The sequence below is a fragment of the Rhinatrema bivittatum genome, chromosome 9, assembly GCF_901001135.1.
Source record: "Rhinatrema bivittatum chromosome 9, aRhiBiv1.1, whole genome shotgun sequence".
In the NCBI taxonomy this organism is placed as follows: Eukaryota; Metazoa; Chordata; class Amphibia; order Gymnophiona; family Rhinatrematidae; genus Rhinatrema; species Rhinatrema bivittatum.
In genome coordinates this window covers 56,699,452-56,717,183 of record NC_042623.1, presented here as the reverse complement: position 1 = coordinate 56,717,183, position 17,732 = coordinate 56,699,452, and the positions used below count along the sequence as shown (strand labels likewise).

Below are 17,732 nucleotides of genomic sequence, written 5' to 3'. Positions count from 1 at the left end.
AGACATGCTCCCATATGAAAATACCCCTATGTTTTCAATAAGCATATGAAGAAGGCATAAGACTCGGGGGAAATTCAACATTGTGGTACAAAGAGGTACTGTAATAATAATCTCTTTGGCCTGCCAACTGAGTTTTCCATTTTCTCTATACCTGAAGTGTGCGATATAAAGATGGAGAGACCGCAAGTAAGGCTTGCCAAGTCTTTTTAGGTTGCCACAATAAAGCCTCTAGGGGCATAGGTCCTATAATAGCCTGTTCTAAGGCCACTCAAGTTTCTGAACCCCCAGTTTATACAAGTTTACTGAAGCCCTGAGTTGAGAGGCTACGTGATACAAAGTTAGGTTGGGGAATCCCAATCCATAAGAACATAAGAACATGCCATACTGGGTCAGACCAACTGTTTCCAATAGTGGCAAATCCAGGCCATAAGAACCTGGAAAGTACTCTTGGCTTTTAGATTGCAAGAGAACCCGTTTTGCCACATGAGGAATTTTTCCCCTCCATATAAATTGCATGATTCTCCACTGCCAATGTTGCAAAAGGGTGGGTGACTTTGCTATGGGAAGTGCCTGAAACAAATAGCTAAGTCTATGCAGAATGTTCATCTTTACAGTTGCTATGCTTCCCAACCATGAGATATGGTACCGATCCCATTCTGCCATGTCCTTATATATTTTAGCCAATAAAGGAGGATAATTTAACTGAAATAGATCATGTGTGACATCAAGATAGACTCCTAGATATTTTATCTTATGGGATGACCTTTTAAAAGGAAAACGGGCCTGCAGCAAATGCAATTGTGCTGCAGGGGTCGTTATATTTAATATCTCTGATTTTTCCCAGTTAATAGTGAACCCAGACACTGAACTAAATTTAGCCATCTCATCTACAGTGGCCCCTAGAGAAATAGATGGACTTGATAAAGTAAAAAGCATGTCATCAGAAACAAAGATAACTTGGATGAGAAATCCCCAATGTCCATACCCGTAATCTTGGGATTAGCTCTGACCTTCAAAGTGAAAAGTTCCAAAAAAAATTGTAAATAATGAAGGGGATAAGGGGCATCCCTGGCACACACCATGATCCACAGTGATCAGATCTGAGGATCCCCCAATGACCTTAATAAATGCCTTGGGAGAATCATAAATTCTACGTAACCAATGAAGAAAATATGATCTAAAGTGCATCTTTTCCAAAGTCTTGAAAAGGAAAGGCCAATGCATCAGATCAAATGTGTTTTCAATGTCTACAGTGAGGAAAGGGAAAGGGTCATCACACCCACATGCCCACCACATAATATTTACTATTTTGCGGACTTTATCAGAAGCCATGCAGCTGGAGATAAAGCCTGCTTGGTTTGGATGTATGAGAGAAGGCACCATATTTTTAAGTTGATCAGCTAAGATCTTAGCTAATATTTTTAGGTCTATATTAATAAGGGGAATAGGACAGTAAGATACACACAACATGGGATCATGCCCTGGCTTTGCTAAAATAGTAATACCTTCCAAATTAGAATTGGGTAGAAGTTTACATTCACTCCTTAGGATGTTAAATTTTTAATAGAATCTGGCAGTAAAGCCATCTAAACCCAGCGATTTTTCAGGTTTGAGCTATTTAATAGCATGGCATACTTCCAAAAGGGAAATTTCGCTTTCTAGCCTGGAGATCTGTTCCTCAGTCAAGTTAGTAAGGAATTATCAGACAAGTAACCATCTATAGCCCCTTGTTCTATAGTAGGATTAGCGCTATATAGGTCTGAATATAAACGTAAAAAGCATTGCCTATTGGGCATCAGCATGAAACCTCATTCTCAAGCAGAAGAGAAAAAACCCCAAAGAGAACAGTGAACTGTCACTTGAAATCAGAGTGAGGTGCTGAGAACCATCAAGTCCCTCAAGTAACTACCTTCACAGCTGTAGAGCCCTCTGAGTTTCATTGCAATCTGCTGCCCTCCTTTTTAATGTGCTGCCAATGTCGATAGTCATCTTTCTAAGAGGTAGGTAGCATCAGGTGCATAGCGGGAGTAGGAACAGTAAAACCAGCTTCATGGAGCACAGCAGAACCCTCCTCCATTGATCTTACCCGATGAGATTTCCCCTGGACAGAGAACCACAAGCCGAAAGGAAAGATTCATTTGTAGTGAATGTTCTCTTTGTATAGAAGTTCAGTCTCCGAGCCAACTCCTATTTTATGTGCAAGATCATCTGTGAGAGGTCTTAAACTGTGTTATCATGGCCACTCCATTTCCAATGCACTTGCTTCCGTGCAATTGAACAGATTCTCTCCTTAAGCACATAGCTATGGAAGCATATGGGGTTTGTTCGCCACCCCTTTACCTAGCGAGCAGTGTGCCCATTCCAATTTTATGTTACGCATTGGGTTTAAATCTGAGGTTTCAGCTGAAGCCAGACTAGCCTAACAAATTTGAATTACTACTGACTCACAGTCCAGAAATTCCGGGCCCTCCGGAGACCCCTCTGAACTGCAGGTTATTCCTCTGGGACCTATTTTCAAGGTCCTCCAGCTTGTCAGAGAGTGAAGAAAAGTTTGCCAATAGAGATTTATTTGCGTCATCCAAGCAATGTAAATCGGAAGCTTGGGAGTCCGCTCTTGTGTCCATGTCATCCAGCCGGTGTCCAAGATCAGAAGTATCCTCCTTCATCTCCCCAAGTAGCTCGATCATTTCTTGTTTGTAAGTTTTGATGTCTTGTCGTAGGTTGCAAAACCAGCTGAGGAATTCTGCCCATGTTGGTAGTTCCAATTTGGGAAATATCAGGGCATCATCGTGCCTGCCTTCACTATCAGTGCTTCCGGCTGCTGCCATTTTGTCAGCTGCAGATTCCTGACAAGAATCAAGTTTTCAGTAAGATAACTTGTGAAAGTCCACTGATTTTTGCTTCAAGGACATCAGAGCACTAGAGTGAGAAAGTCCATAAGATTTGAAAGATTTATAAGTACTGATGCTTGAGATATTTGAAATATTAGCCGCTGAGTTCAGGAGCTCTGGTTTATGCGTCTATAAGTTCTGATGATGTCATTTCCTCTCGCATGCCACAAAATTTTAAATTTGTGGACATAGAATTCCATACATCTTTCTTTAAAGTATACTCTCAAGCTGCTTCACAAAATTAAGGGCTTTATGTAATGTAGCTTGAAGTCTTGTGGTGTTTAGCTTTTACCTCACCTGGAAGAGCTGTAACCCCACCTGGAAGAGCTGCAGAAACAAAGGATAACCACCATGGATTCCATGTAGGAAATATTTTAATTTTATGAAAACTGAATACCATAATACTTACTATCAGTAATGGCATTAAAAATTAACCTCAAAAACAGAAAATGACTATGATATATTTCGAAGAAGAACGAGAAAGGGATACACAAATGTGAAATATTAAGATAATGATTCCTAAGAATGTTGTGTCTTAGATACAAAATAGAAGAAACCATAAGACATAAGAACATAAGAAGTTGCCACACTGGGTAGGACCAAGGGTCCATCAAGCCCAGCATCCTGTTTCCAAAAGTGGCCAATCCAGGCCATAAGAACCTGGTAAGTTCCCAAAAACTAGTCTATCCCATGTTACTGTTGTCAGTAATAGCAGTGGCTATTCCCAGGGACAGTATCTTTTAAACAAGTGCGCAGGCACATGTGCTCGCATTCCTTGCCCCATGCCCAGTGATGTAGCAATCTTTTAACATCTGTGTGTATATTTGTGCATGTTATAAAACAGACTGACCATGTACACATACGCGCACAGTTTTAAGTGGGCCTGCAAATGCCACTTAATAAGAACATAAGATATGCCATACTGGGTCAGACCAAAGCTTCAACAAGCCCAGTATCCTGTGTCCAACAGTGGTCAACGCAAGTCACAAGTACCTGGCAAGTACCCAAACAATAAATAGATTCCAAGATACTATTCCTTATTGATTAACAGCAGTTTATGGTCTTCTCCTCTAGGAACTTAAACCCAGTTACACTAACTGTCATAACCACATCGTCTGGCAATGAGTGAAAAATAATTTTCTCTGATTTGTTTTAAATGAACTATTTGCTAACTTCATGGAGTGCCCCCTAGTCTTTCTGTTATCTAAGAGAGTAAATATTTGATTTACATTAAATTGTTCAAGTCCTTTTGTTGATTTTTTAGATCTCTATCATATCTCCCCACAGCTGTCTCTTCTCCAAGCTGAATATCCCTAACTTCTTTAGTCTTTCCTCATAGGGGAGCTGTTACATGTCCCTTATCATACACCATTCTCTGCACTTTTTTCAGTGCAACTATATCTTTCTTGCGATGCAGCGACCAAAATTGCACACAGTATTCAAGGTGCAGTCTCACCATGGAGCGATACAGAGGCAATGGTGGAAGTGGTTGTTTGCCATAAACTATTTGAAATGGTGAGGCTCCTGTGGCCATGCATGGATGTGAGTTATGGGAAAACTCAGCTCAAGGTAGAAGATCAACCCAGTCATCCTGTCGAACATTGATGTAGGTTCTGACAAATTGCTTTAGAGAACTATTAGTATGCTTAGCCTGGCCATTAGCTTGAGGATGATATGTGGTCATGAAATCTAGAGTTATATCAAATCTTTTACAGAGATTTCACCAAAATTTTGCAGTGAACTGAGTACCATGATTAGAAGTAATGTGTCTAGGAAGTCCATATAAACGAAAAATAAGCTGCACGAAGAGTTGAGCCAATTTTGGGGGGGGGGGGGGGGGGGATGACTGAAGGAAGACTATGTAATGCAGTGAAATGGGCCATCTTCAAAAAGCGGTCAATTGTCACCCAAATGACAGTCTTGCCTTGCGAGATTGGAAGGTTCACAATGAAATCGGTAGATAATATATCCAGGGTTCCTCTGGAAGAGGCAATGGGTGTAATTTCCCCCAAGGATGGCCAAAGTTTTCTGTTGGGCACAGACTGGACATGAATCCACATATGAGTGGACGTCTTTACACATATTTGGCCACCAATAAAACTGTTGAAGTAAAGCTAAATTCCAGGATATCCAGCGACGCGGGAGTCATGAGACCAAGATAACACCTTGAAAAGCACTGTTCTCCCTGGAGGAACAGTCTTGATGATGGTAAGAAGGATTCGAATTGGATCAATGATATGTTGTATAGATTCGCAGGTTCCTCTGAGCAGAAAGAATGGGAGAGAGCATCTGCGCAAAGGTTTTTGGCTGTGGGTCTGTAAAGGAGCTCAAAGTCGAAATGCGTAAAGAAAAGAGCCCAACGAGATTGACGTGGATTAAGGAGTTGAGCCTGTTGGAGATGTTCAAGGTTTTTGTGGTCTGTATAAACAGTTATCTGATGTTGGGCTCCTTCAAGCCATTGACGCCATTCTTTGAATGCAAGTTTAATTGCTAAGAGTTCTTTGTCACCAATGGCATAATTCCACTCAGCCGAGGAAAACTTCTTTGAGAAAAAGGAACATGGATGCAAAGTACCTGAGGACTCTTGCTGACTGAGCACTGCTCCAGCTCCATCGGATGAGGAGTCCACCTCCATCACAAAAGGGAGTCTTGGATCTGGATGTCGAAGACACGGTTTCTGGAGAAAAGCCTCCTTAAGAATTCAAAAAGCTACCTCAGCTTCAATGGGCCATTGTTTGATGTTAGCTCCCTTGCGTATTAATGCAGTAAGTGGCACGGCTAATTTAGAATAATTCTGAATGAAGCTGCGGTAGTAATTTGTGAAACCCAAGAATCTTTGGAGAGCCCGCAAGCCATTGGGTTGTGGCCAATCTTGAATACTCTTAAGTTTTGCTGGATCCATACTGAAGCCTTGATTAGAAACTATATAACCTAGAAAAGGAAGAGCCTCCTTTTCGAAAACACATTTTTAAAATTTTGAGTACAAGCAATTTTCCCACAATCGTTGTAACACTTTTATGACATCCTATTGATGAGACTGCAGATCTTTGGAAAATATCAGAATATCTTCTAAATATACAATCACACAATCATAGGGAAGATCTCGAAAAATCTCATTCATCAAATTTTGAAAAATAGCAGAAGCATTGCATAGTCCGAACGGCATAACCATATACTCATAATGGCCATCCCTGGAGTTGAATGCCATCTTCCATTCATCCCCTTCATGTATCCAGACTAAATTATAAGCCCCATGGAGGTCTAGCTTGGTGAATATTTTTGCTCCTTGTAAGTGATCAAACAGCTCTGCTATGAGAGGTAACGGATAACGATCTTTCACGGTGATTGCATTCAAGCCTCAATAATCAATATATGGATGAAGAGTACCATCTTTCTTGCTTACAAAGAAGAATCCAGCTCCTGCTGGGGAGGAAGACCGTTGAATAAAACCCTTTTGTAGATTTTCCTTGATATATTCAGACATAGCATGAGTTTATGGAAGAGATAAGGGATAGACCCAACCTGGTGTAGAACTCGGCACCAGATTAACTGCACAGTCATACTTCCGATGAGGAGGCATGAGTCCACAGCCTTTTTAGAGAAGACATCTGCAAACTGGAAATATTGTGGACGTAAGCCGTCAGGAGACAGCATGGTGGAAGAACACGGTAGAGCAGCAGAGTTCTTCAAACAAGTCTTTTGGCAAGCAGAACACCAATATGTCAGTTGAAGTGGTCCAGTCAAATTGGGAATTATGTAGTTGTAGCCAAGGAATACCGAGCACCACTGGATGAATAGCCTTATGAATGATGTAAAAGGCTGATGTTGTGAATTCGTGCAGAATTTTAATGGAGTGGTGGTGTGTGTAATCTTCCCTGGAAGGGAATCTCCATGAATGGAAGAGAGAGTCAAAGGTACTGGACAAGAATGAGTAGGAATAGACAAATCTCCTCAGTCCTTGAAGTTCGTGGGATCTTTCTTGCAGGTGTCTGTCAATTCTGCCTGTTAAGTCGATCAGAACTTCCAGAGAAGCTGGAAGTTCATGAGCAGCCAACTTGTCCTTGATCTTGGAGCTAACTCATCTAAAAAGATAGATCGAAGGCAGTCTTCTCCCCAGTGGAGTTCAGTAGCCAGAGTACATAATTTGACCAAATAATCTGCCAGAGTACATCTACCTTGTCGTGGATAAAGGTGAACCGGTATATGGAGTGTATTTGGATTTTCAGAAGGCGTTTGAAAAAGTCCCTCATGAGAGGCTTCTATGAAAACTAAAAAGTCATGGGATAGGAGATGATGTCCTTTTGTGGATTTCAAACTGGTTAAAAGACAGGAAGAGAGTGGGATTAAATGGTCAATTTTCTTAGTGGAAAAGGTTAAACAGTGGAGTGCCTCAGGGATCTGTACTTGGACCGGTGCTTTTCAATATATATATAAATGATCTGGAAAGGAATACACAATGAGTGAGGTTATCAAATTTGCGGGTGATACAAAATTATTCAGAGTAGTTAAATCACAAGCGCATTGTGATACATTATTTATTTATTTATTTATTTATTTATTTATTTATGGATTTTATATACCGGGAGTTCCTGTATACAATACATATCACTCCGGTTCACAGTTAAACGGTAATAACTACTGCCGTGTAGCAGTTTACATGGAACAAATCAGAAACTTGATCTAATAAGCATAAGCGAAACTAACTAGTTACAACTTTAAACATATAAGTAAGGCAATATAAATCTTAGCTAAATAGTGTAGAGAATAATACATTAGAACCAAAGGACCAGGGTTGTTATGGGTTGTTATATCAGTTTGTTCTTAGCTCTCTGGGAATGCTTGCAGGAAGAGCCAAGTCTTTAATTTCGCCTTAAAAGTGGTATGGCACGGCTCCAGGCGGAGGTCTGGTGGTAAGGAATTCCAGAGGGACGGGCCCGCGGTTGATATAGCGCGTCTTCTCAGTGAGGATTTTGCGGGCTGAGTAATCATTCTGTTTTGGTATGCACTTCTAGTCGGCTTGTGCGAAGTATGTAGTTGCAGCTTGAAGGTTAAGTTGAGTGGGGATATGTTATGAAGGGCCTTATGCATCATCATGCTGCTTTTGAACTGTATCCTGTATTTAATGGGGAGCCAGTGAAGGTGCTGGAGGATCGGGGTGATGTGGTCTCTTTTTTTGGTGTTGGTGAGAATTCTTGCTGTGGCATTCAGCACCATCTGGAGGGGTTTTGTAGAGCAGGCAGGAAGTCCTAGCAGAAGTGAATTGCAATAGTCTAGTTTCGGGAGAATGATGGCTTGGAGTACTGTGCGGAAGTCTCTGTAGCGTAGAAGTGGCTTTAGTTTCTTTAAAACTTGTAATTTAAAGAAGCATTCTTTGGTGGTGTTGTTGACGAATTTATTGAGGTTGAATCTGTCGTCTAATATCACACCCAGATCTCTGACTTGTGGTGAGGTGGTGTATCCTGAGGTGTCTGGAGAATTGCTTGAGGTCTGTGAGGTATGTTTTTCCGGTGCTATTATCAGGATTTCTGTTTTGTTGGTGTTCAGAACCAGGTTGAGGCTGCTTAACAGCTCATTGATGGATGAGAGGCATTTATTCCAGTAGGCCATGGTCTTGTGTAAGGTGTCCGTTATGGGGATGATAATTTGAATGTCATCCGCGTATAGGAAATGGGTAAGCTTGAGGTTGGAGAGTAGGTGACAGAGTGGGAGAAGATAAATGTTGAAGAGGGTGGGGGAGAGTGAGGATCCCTGTGGTACTCCCATATTGGCTTGGATGGGATGAGATTCCTTGTTATTTATTTTGACTCTGTATGTTCTGTTCCCTAGGAAGGATTTAAACCAGTTGAACGCTGCTCCTGTGATGCCGATATCTGTGAGTCGTTGTAGTAAGCTGGTGTGATTCACGGTGTCGAACGCCGCTGACAGATCCAGGAGTGCGAGAAGGCAAGGATGGCCTTTTTCAAGATTGAAGATGATGGTGTCAGCTAGAGTAGTTAATAGTGATTCGGTGTTCTTATTCTTCCGGAATCCAAATTAGTTATTGGTGAGGATATTGTTGTCATCGAGGAATTCCGAAAGTTGTCGGTTAACCACTTTCTCCATAATTTTGGCTAACATAGGAAGGTTTGCTATAGGTCTGTAGTTAGCAGGATCTGTTGTGGGAAGGTTGGGTTTTTTAAGGAGAGGTTTGAGCCTTGCAGACTTGAGTTGATTGGAGGACCTTGAAAGACTGGAAGATTGGGCATCCAAATGGCAGATGAAATTTAATGTGGACAAGTGCAAGGTGTTGCATATAGGGAAACATAACCCTTGCTGTAGTTACACGATGTTAGGTGCCATATAAGGAGATACCACCCAGGAAAAAGATCTAGGCATCATAGTGGATAATACTTTAAAATCATCGGCTCAGTGTGCTGCAGCAGTCAAAAAAGCAAACAGAATGTTAGGAATTATTAGGAAGGGAATGGTTAATAAAACGGAAAATGTCATAATGCCTCTGTTTCGCTCCATGGTGAGACCGCACCTTGAATACTGTGTACAATTCTGGTCGCCATATCTCCAAAAAGATATAGTTGCGATGGAGAAGGTACAGAGTTGGGCAACCAAAATGGTAAAGGGGATGGAACAGTTCCCCTATGAGGAAAGGCTGAAGAGGTTAGGGCTGTTCAGCTTGGAGAAGAGACGGTTAAGGGAGGATATGATATAGGTCTTTAAGATCATGCGAGGTCTTGAACGAGTAGATGTGACTCGGTTATTTACACTTTCGAATAATAGAAGGACTAGGGAGCATTCCATGAAGTTAGCAAGTAGCACATTTAAACTAATCGGAGAAAATTCTTTTTCATTCAACGCACAATAAAGCGCTGGAATTTGTTGCCAGAGGATGTGGTTAGTGCAGTTAGTGTAGCTGGGTTCAAAAAAGGTTTGGATAAGTTCTTGAAGGAGAAGTCCATTAACAGCTATTAATCAAGTTTACTTAGGGAATAGCCACTGCTATTAATTGCATCAGTAGCATGGGATCTTCTTAGTGTTTAGGTAATTGCCAGGTTCTTGTGGCATGGTTTGGCCTCTGTTGGAAACAGGATGCTGGGCTTGATGGACCCTTGGTCTGACCCAGCATGGCAATTTCTTATGTTCTTATGTCATATACACAGAAGTTCAGATCCAGAAGCGGCCAAATGACCTGGTTCTTCAAAGACTGCCTGAAAAAGATCCAAAAATTGAGGAAGATCTTTGAGAATGGGATCTGAGTGTTCCCATTGGGGGAAAGCCCAGGCTAGCACCTTACCCTCAAGTAAGGATAAAATGAAGGTAGTCTTCGTAAGGTTGTTTGGAAACAAAGAATTCTGGAGGCAAAAATGCATGTTGCACTGGTTAAGAAATCCTCGACATCGCAACGGCATCCCAGCATAGCGAGGAGGAGCAGGTAGCGAAATGGCAGAACAGAAAGGTGGTACCGGCATCTGAAGACGATGTGATGAAGTTGGAGGTATGCTCCCAGTCACCATGGAATCAAAACGAGCACTGAGCCGGTCCAGGGAAACCACTAATGACTCCAAAGTCCTTTGCTGTTCCAAAATCTTCTGAGCTAGGCCTAGAATAGCCTCCACCGGATTCATGGTCTTGGCAATCTGTTCTGGATGTGGACCCTTGACTGAAAGAGAGTGAATTAACTCGTGAGGAGGAACCCCACTAATCCTTCCTTCAGGAGGCGAGACTGGAGAGAATCAGAAACCTCGCTGAAGCTTCACCAGTACCAACCCATGTTCCCCTTAGGTTGAGCCATCGGGTTCCAGGGTGGGCTTGACTTGCCTGAGGTCTCAGATAGATGTCTGGGCACAGAACAGGCAGACGGTGATATTTGGACAGTCAGCGAAGATCAAAGGATGTCAGTCCAAAGAGTCAAAGGAATCATAAATACAGACATCCACTGGTACATTAAAACTCATGGAAGAGCTTAGGAAACTCAGGAATTACAGGAAACCAGGAACCTTGGGAATCTCAGGAGACAAAGGAAAAACAAAGAACCCATCACTGAAAAAAAACATTGCCAAAGCACTAGTGCAGTGCAGGGACTTTCCTCATATAGTCCCTGCACTGTGATATCAGAGGAAAGAGCCACGAGGAAGAAAATTACTGGCCCTTTAAAAATAAATGTAAACAACCCACGTTCCTATGGAGACCTGATGGCAGGGAAAGTCAGAAACCCCGATGAAAATGGCAAGGTCCCGAGCTGCATTCCGACCACGTGCCGAACAGGCTCCTGATAGTGACCTGACCCTGGAGGCAGAGCCGAAGGCAGACATGCTGCAATCAAGTCCCAAGCATGTTCCACGTGCACCGCAATGGAAGTGCCACGGCGAGGCCCAGCACCGCGGCCAGGCCCAAGCCCCAACTGCCAGATTGAAGAATAGGTAAGCGGGATCGGACGGACAAGTCCGACCCGCGCAACAACCTCCCACTGAATATACTTGTGTAAAGTTATCCAGCTACTTGTATCTGGCTAACCTTAAAACCTAACCGGCTATGGCCAGGATTTATAATTCTGTATGGAATGATGAACCCTGCGCTACAGGGGGTTGGGGGGGTGGGGCGAAGCCGGGGGGCAGTCGGGCGATAGCCTGCAGCTGGCCGCACCACTGTGGTGCGGTTTTGCCTGCTGCGGTGCGTCCGGCTGCAGGCTATCATGGGCATAGTGCCAACGTAAAAGGTGGTGCTATTCCCCACGCTACTGCCAGCGATAATGTTCAAAACATTATTGCCGTCAGTGGTTCTGCCATCGATTATCATAATTCCCTCCCTAACTCCTCTCTGACTCCTCCCTCCCTCCTAATTTAAATCTTACTGCTGCGATAAGCCCTTATCGCGTGCATTAGGGCCTTATCGCATACGATAAGGCCCTAAGGCGCGCGATAAGGGCCTATCACGGCTTGGAAAATAACCCCCTCTGTTTGAATATAGCTGATTAGATTTAAAAGTTAGCTGGATAAATGTACCCGATAACCTGTACTTACCTGGATAGATTTAAAAGATATCCAGATAAGTAGTGCTGTATCATTACGAAAAAAAAGAAAAACACATAATATCAAAGGGCCCACGACACCCATTCTCATGAAAATTAGGATTGCTGTCCCAGCACTTCTCAAATACATTTATGGACCATCTGTGTCCCCCTGCTCCTCACACCCTTTTCCTGTTTAGCAGTTAAGAAATGTCTATTTATTTATTTTAAACTATTTATATACCGCTTTTACAATTAAAGTTGGGCAAAATGGTTTACAAATAAAAGACATCCATAATAATAAACATAAAAGTCATGTAGTGAACCAAAAAACACATAATAAAATTAATAGAATTACAGAGGAGGAAGAGTAAAAATTACTGAACAATGTTGATAAGGCCTGTCTTCATGCTTGTGATTGCTTAGGACTGAAATCATTTGGTGGGCAAAGAACCGAATGCAACAGAGAATAGATGAGTTTTCAATGTTTTTTTAAAATTCTTTCGGGTTGGCAATCCGCCTTAAAAAATCTGGGATGGAGTCCCACCACCCCCAATTTTGAACCCCCCAGTCTAAAAGTATTTATTTGCTCCCCCCAAATGGTCATCCAAACCCCCCAAGACCCTTATCCTATCCTACCCTTCCCACGGTGACGAAAAATCACCCGCTCCCAGTGGCTCCAGCGCTGCATCTGATAAGCAGCACTGGAAGAGAAAATTCACTCAGTTTACATTTCCAGCTCTTCCATGTGTAACACTTGTACTGATACAGCACTACTTACCCGGATATCTTTTAACTATATCCGGATAAGCAGCAAGTTATCCAGCCATACAAGGCTGGATAACTTTATACCTACTTTACAGTCGGTCTAAAATTATCTGGCTAACCTAGCCAGATATAACCAAAATTTGAGTAGGTTAGCTGGTTATATCAGCCTCTCCCCAGTACACCCCTGAAATGCTAGAATTTAGCTGGATAAGGCTGAATATAACCGGGCATGACATTTAGATGGATAACTGTTAGGTTATCCGTGTAAATGGCTTTCGAATATCGACTTCATAGTGTTTTGCTACAGCTAAAAACTCAGCAGCATAACTGTGATCTTAATCGAAACCTTGTATATTTCATGTTTCACTAGAACCATAAGAAGATAATAGTAACATTAATAGTAATAATCATATTAATATTTTGAATAATCTTGAAGCTTTTGACATAATTTTACTGAGTGAACTGAGAGCTGTATTCTATGAAAAAGATTGTTTACAAACAAGATATTCTGGTTTTTTTTTTTTGCCAAGAATGGTCTCAAAGCAGATGACAATCAATTAATAGGCTAACTGTAGATTAGCAAATACAAAAGCTGTGGCATTGTTTAACATTACAAAAGCCTGATGTCCATGAATAAGGTCATTTTTATTATTTCCTAATGCATAGCATTCAGGAAAGTCTGATAGACCAACCGTGCCTTAGCATTTTCCTGGAAAACAAGGTAGCACTATTCTAGGTGAATGGGTAGTGGAACCTGGTTCCAAATCTTGGGTGCATAGCAATTGATAGGGGTGTGCATTCGTTTTCGCCGTATTGGCGATTCGCATCGATTATTGCACTATTCGTAGTATTCGTGGGGAAGTGAAATGTATCGCGATTCCCCACGAATACATGAATCTTCCCCCGAATTATACGGCCACCTAAATAAAAATTTAAACAACCCCTCCACCCTCCTGAACTCCCCAAGACTTACCAAAACTCCCTGGTGGTCCAGCGGGGGGTCTGGGAACCATCCCCTGCACTCACACCCTCGGTGCCGGTTTCATCATGGCGCCGATAGCCTTTGTCATAGGGGCTACCGGTGCCATTGGTCAGCCCCTGTCACATGGCCATCAGTGCCATCTTGTGCTCCTACCATGTGACAGAGGCTGACCAATGGCACCGGTAGCCCCTGTGACATAGTATGGGCAAAGGCTATCGGCGCCATTTTGAGTACTGGCATCGGACGGCCGGAGTGCAGGAGGTCGCTCTGGGACCCCCGTTGGACTCCCAGGGACTTTTGGCCAGCTTGGGGGGGCCTCCCGACCCCCATAAGACTTGCCAAAAGTCCAGCGGGGGTCCGGGAGCGACCTCCTGCATGCCGGCCGTCCGATGCCAGTACTCAAAATGGCACCGATCGCCTTTGCCCTCACTATGTCACAGGGGCTACTGGTGCCATTGGTCAGCCCCTGTCACATGGTAGGAGCACAAGATGGTGCCGATGGCCATGTGACAGGGGCTGACCAATGGCACCGGTAGCCCTTGTGACAAAGGCTATCGGCACCATGATGAAACCGGCACCGAGGGTGTGAGTGCAGGGGATGGCTCCCGGACCCCCCGCTGGACCACCTGGGAGTTTTGGTAAGCCTTGGGGGGGTCAGGAGGGTGGGGAGTTGTAGTTAATTTTAATTTTAGCTGGCACACGAATAGAAATCGCCTTATTAATGCATCGGGGCGCCATACGGCCGAATGCAACGTATCTGCTCCCCGACGAATCCGAATCACAAATGCAACGTATGGCGTCCCTCTGCACATCCCTAGCAATTGAAGGCCCTTAGTCTTGGTACAAATCAGATTTGCAGAAGTAAAGGGTGGGGAGAAAAAAAGGGTCTTCTCTGAGGATCAGAGTTCTCTGGTGGGGTTGTAGGCAGCAAGAAGACAGGAGAGATACTTTTAAAGATGAAACATAGAGTTTTGAATTTAATTCTGGTTTTAGTTGGTAGCCAGTTGAGTCTATATAGGATGGGCTTTTGTGGTCTGGTATTTTGGCCCTTATTAGGATTCTGGCACCCATGTTTTGCAGAAATTGCAGGCATTTCAGGCTAGTCAGGAAGATACTATTAAGTAGAGAATTGCAATAATCAAGTCAACTAGTTATTAGTGAATGAATCACAGATACATGGTTATGCTAGTCAAGGTAGTTATTTAATTGTAGGATCTGGCAGAGGTACATAAAGGAAGCTCTCACTACCTTAGAGATATGGGATTCCATTGTGAGATTAGGGTCAAACTGAACTCTTAGACTACATATAAATTAATGTTAACCATTATAAAAGAAGAAGAACTAATTACATATGATTGCTATATTTATTTATTTATTTATCTATTTGTTTGTTTATTTATTTATTATTCAAAGGGCTCTGTGGATCTAATGATGGAAATACAGCCAATGATTTAAGTTCCCCCGAAAAAATGTTCATGGATTCATATAAAGCGTTTGCTTGTTCTTGGGCAGTGTCAGCAGAACCTAAAGCATGTGATTCTTCATGTATTGATGTGAATAAAGGTAATCTACAGTTAGTTGCTAATGTTTTAGGAAAATAATTAGAGCTTGCAATAAAGGTTAAATGTCACTGTTAATGTGGTTTTTATAATGTGCATAATTTTATAATAAAGACCCCTAGGGGGTACCTCAGCGGTATATCAGCAAGACATAGTGGCATCAAGATGCCTGAGATATAGTATAATGGGTGTAGCAGCAAGGAAGAGTGGCAGTAAGACCCCCAAGGAGTAGCATAAGGGGGTATAGCAGCAAGTCAGCAAAACTCCCAAGTGTAACATTAGGGCATGGCAAATAGGAAACACGGTAGCAAGATCCCCAAATGTAGAATAAGGTGTATAACAGCATGGCAGTGTTAGAAAACTCCCAAGGGTAGCATGGCAAATAGGCCGAGTTACAGCAAGACCCCCAAATGTATAGTAGCATGACAGACTAGTATCAAGACCTCTAATGTGTACAGTATGAGTTATGGTAGCAAGGCTGAATGGTAGCAAGATCCACAAGGTAGAACAACAGGGGTATGGTTTCAAGACAGAGTGGCAGGTAGAGATGTGCAGGCAAAAAGTTTTCGTTGCGTACGCGATACGTATTCGTGGGGGGTCAATTCCGTTCAATGCGAATGTATGGCGAATTCAATAAGTTGTCGACCTGTAAATACGTTACTACTAAATTAACTACAACCCCCCACCCTCCTGACCCTCCCCCCCAAGACTTACCAAAACTCCCTGGTGGTCCAGCGGGGAGTCAGGAAGCCATCCCTGCACTCGTTTGTGGTTTCCTCACAGCGCCGATAGCCTGTGTCACAGGGGCTGCCGGTGCCATTGGTCAGCCCCTGTCACATGGTCACCGGCGCCATCTTGTGCTCCTACCACGTGACAGGTCATGTGGCAGGAGGTCGCTCCGGGACCCTCGTTGGACCCAACCGGAACTTTTGGCCAGCTTGGGGGGGCCTCCTGACCCCCACAAGACTTGCCAAAAGTCCAGCGGGGGTCCGGGAGCGACCTCCTTTCATGCCGTCCGTCCGATCCCAATACTCAAAATGGCGCCGATCGCCGCCATTTTGAGACTCTAACTCGCCGTCCCGCCAATACTCAAAATGGCGCCGATCGCCCGGCGATCCACAGTGTTTATCCCACGCCCCTTTGAAGTCCTTCACAGTTTTAGACTTCACCACTTCCTCCGGAAGGGCATTCCAGGCATCCACCACCCTTTCCGTGAAGAAATACTTCCTGACATTGGTTCTTAGTCTTCCTCCCTGGAGCCTCAGCTCGTGAACTCTGGTTCTGCTGATTTTTTTCTGACGGAAAAGGTTTGTCGTTGTCTTTGGATCATTAAAGTTTTTCAAGTATCTGAAAGTCTGAATCATATCACCCCTGCTCCTCCTTTCCTCAAGGGTGTACATATTTAGATTCTTCAATCTCTCCTCGTATGTCATCCGATGAAGATCCTCCACTTTCCTGGTCGCCCTTCTCTGTACCGCTTCCATCTTGTCTGTCTCTTTGTAGATACGGTCTCCAGAACTGAACACAGTACTCCAGGTGAGGCCTCACCAAGGACCTGTACAAGGGGATAATCACTTCCCTTTTCTTACTCGATATTCCTCTCTCTATGCAGCCCAGCATTCTTCTGACTTTTGCTATCGCCTTGTTGCATTGTTTCGCAGACTTCATATCATTAGACACTATCACCCCAAGGTCCCTCTCCTGCTCCGTGCACATCAGCCTTCCCCCCCCCCTCTCCCATCGAATACAGTTCATTCGGATTTCTACTCCCCATATGCATGACTTTGCACTTCTTGGCATTGAATCTCAGCTGCCATATCTTTGACCAGTTTCCTTAAATCCCGTCTCATTCTCTCCACTCCTTCCGGCATGTCCACTCTTTCTGCATGTCCTCTGTGGGCTCTGAGAGATACCGTGTCACTGACGTGCTGGTGTCTCCTTTGCTTGGGTGGGCTGAGAGTCACTCATACCAACTGCTTTCTCTCTAGCCAGAAGCAGAACAGATGATTCTTTATGGGCAACATGCCTTTGGGGTACTGAAGTGGAGGAGGAACAGATAGTAGCTGTCGCTGACAGAGTGCTGCTCCTGCTTGGGCTAGCACAACTCTCTGAAGTACCCGCCACTGTTTCCTCCTCTGCTTCATGCCTAATCTGTTTCTGCCTATGGTGCTCCTGATCACAGACTTTTGCTAACAGCAGTTCCTTCTCAAATGAGAGACAATTGGACTGTAGGGCGAGTTTCCCTGTCACACGGGGATCACAGACTGTGGCGAGCATGTATGTGTGGTCTTCTGTTAAAGGCCTTAATCTCTATTCCACCTGCTTCTGCAAAAATTCCAGACAATGCAGCACCTCAGCTGTCATTACTTCTTCCTGTTTAAAGCCCTCCAACATTTCCTCCAGAAAATTAACTATAGGGATGATGTCAGCCAAGTTGGCACTTCTGGAACTCAGCTCCGCCATGACATCCTTGAAGGGCTGCAGGATTTTTACCAGCTGACTCATGACTAACCAATCATGATGCCCTAGGG

General features: G+C 43.5%; 1 protein-coding gene across 4 annotated transcripts in view; it reads left to right on the top strand.

Moving 5' to 3' along the window:
* LOC115098931 (mucin-19-like) overlaps positions 1-17,732 on the top strand; it is a 308,825-nt gene that overhangs the window by 263,116 nt on the left and 27,977 nt on the right. For all 4 annotated transcript variants that reach the window (XM_029616058.1, XM_029616060.1, XM_029616057.1 and 1 more), the window contains one exon: positions 15,056-15,205. In XM_029616058.1, coding sequence (XP_029471918.1) covers positions 15,056-15,205 — 150 coding nt within the window. The remainder of the gene's footprint in view (positions 1-15,055; positions 15,206-17,732) is intronic.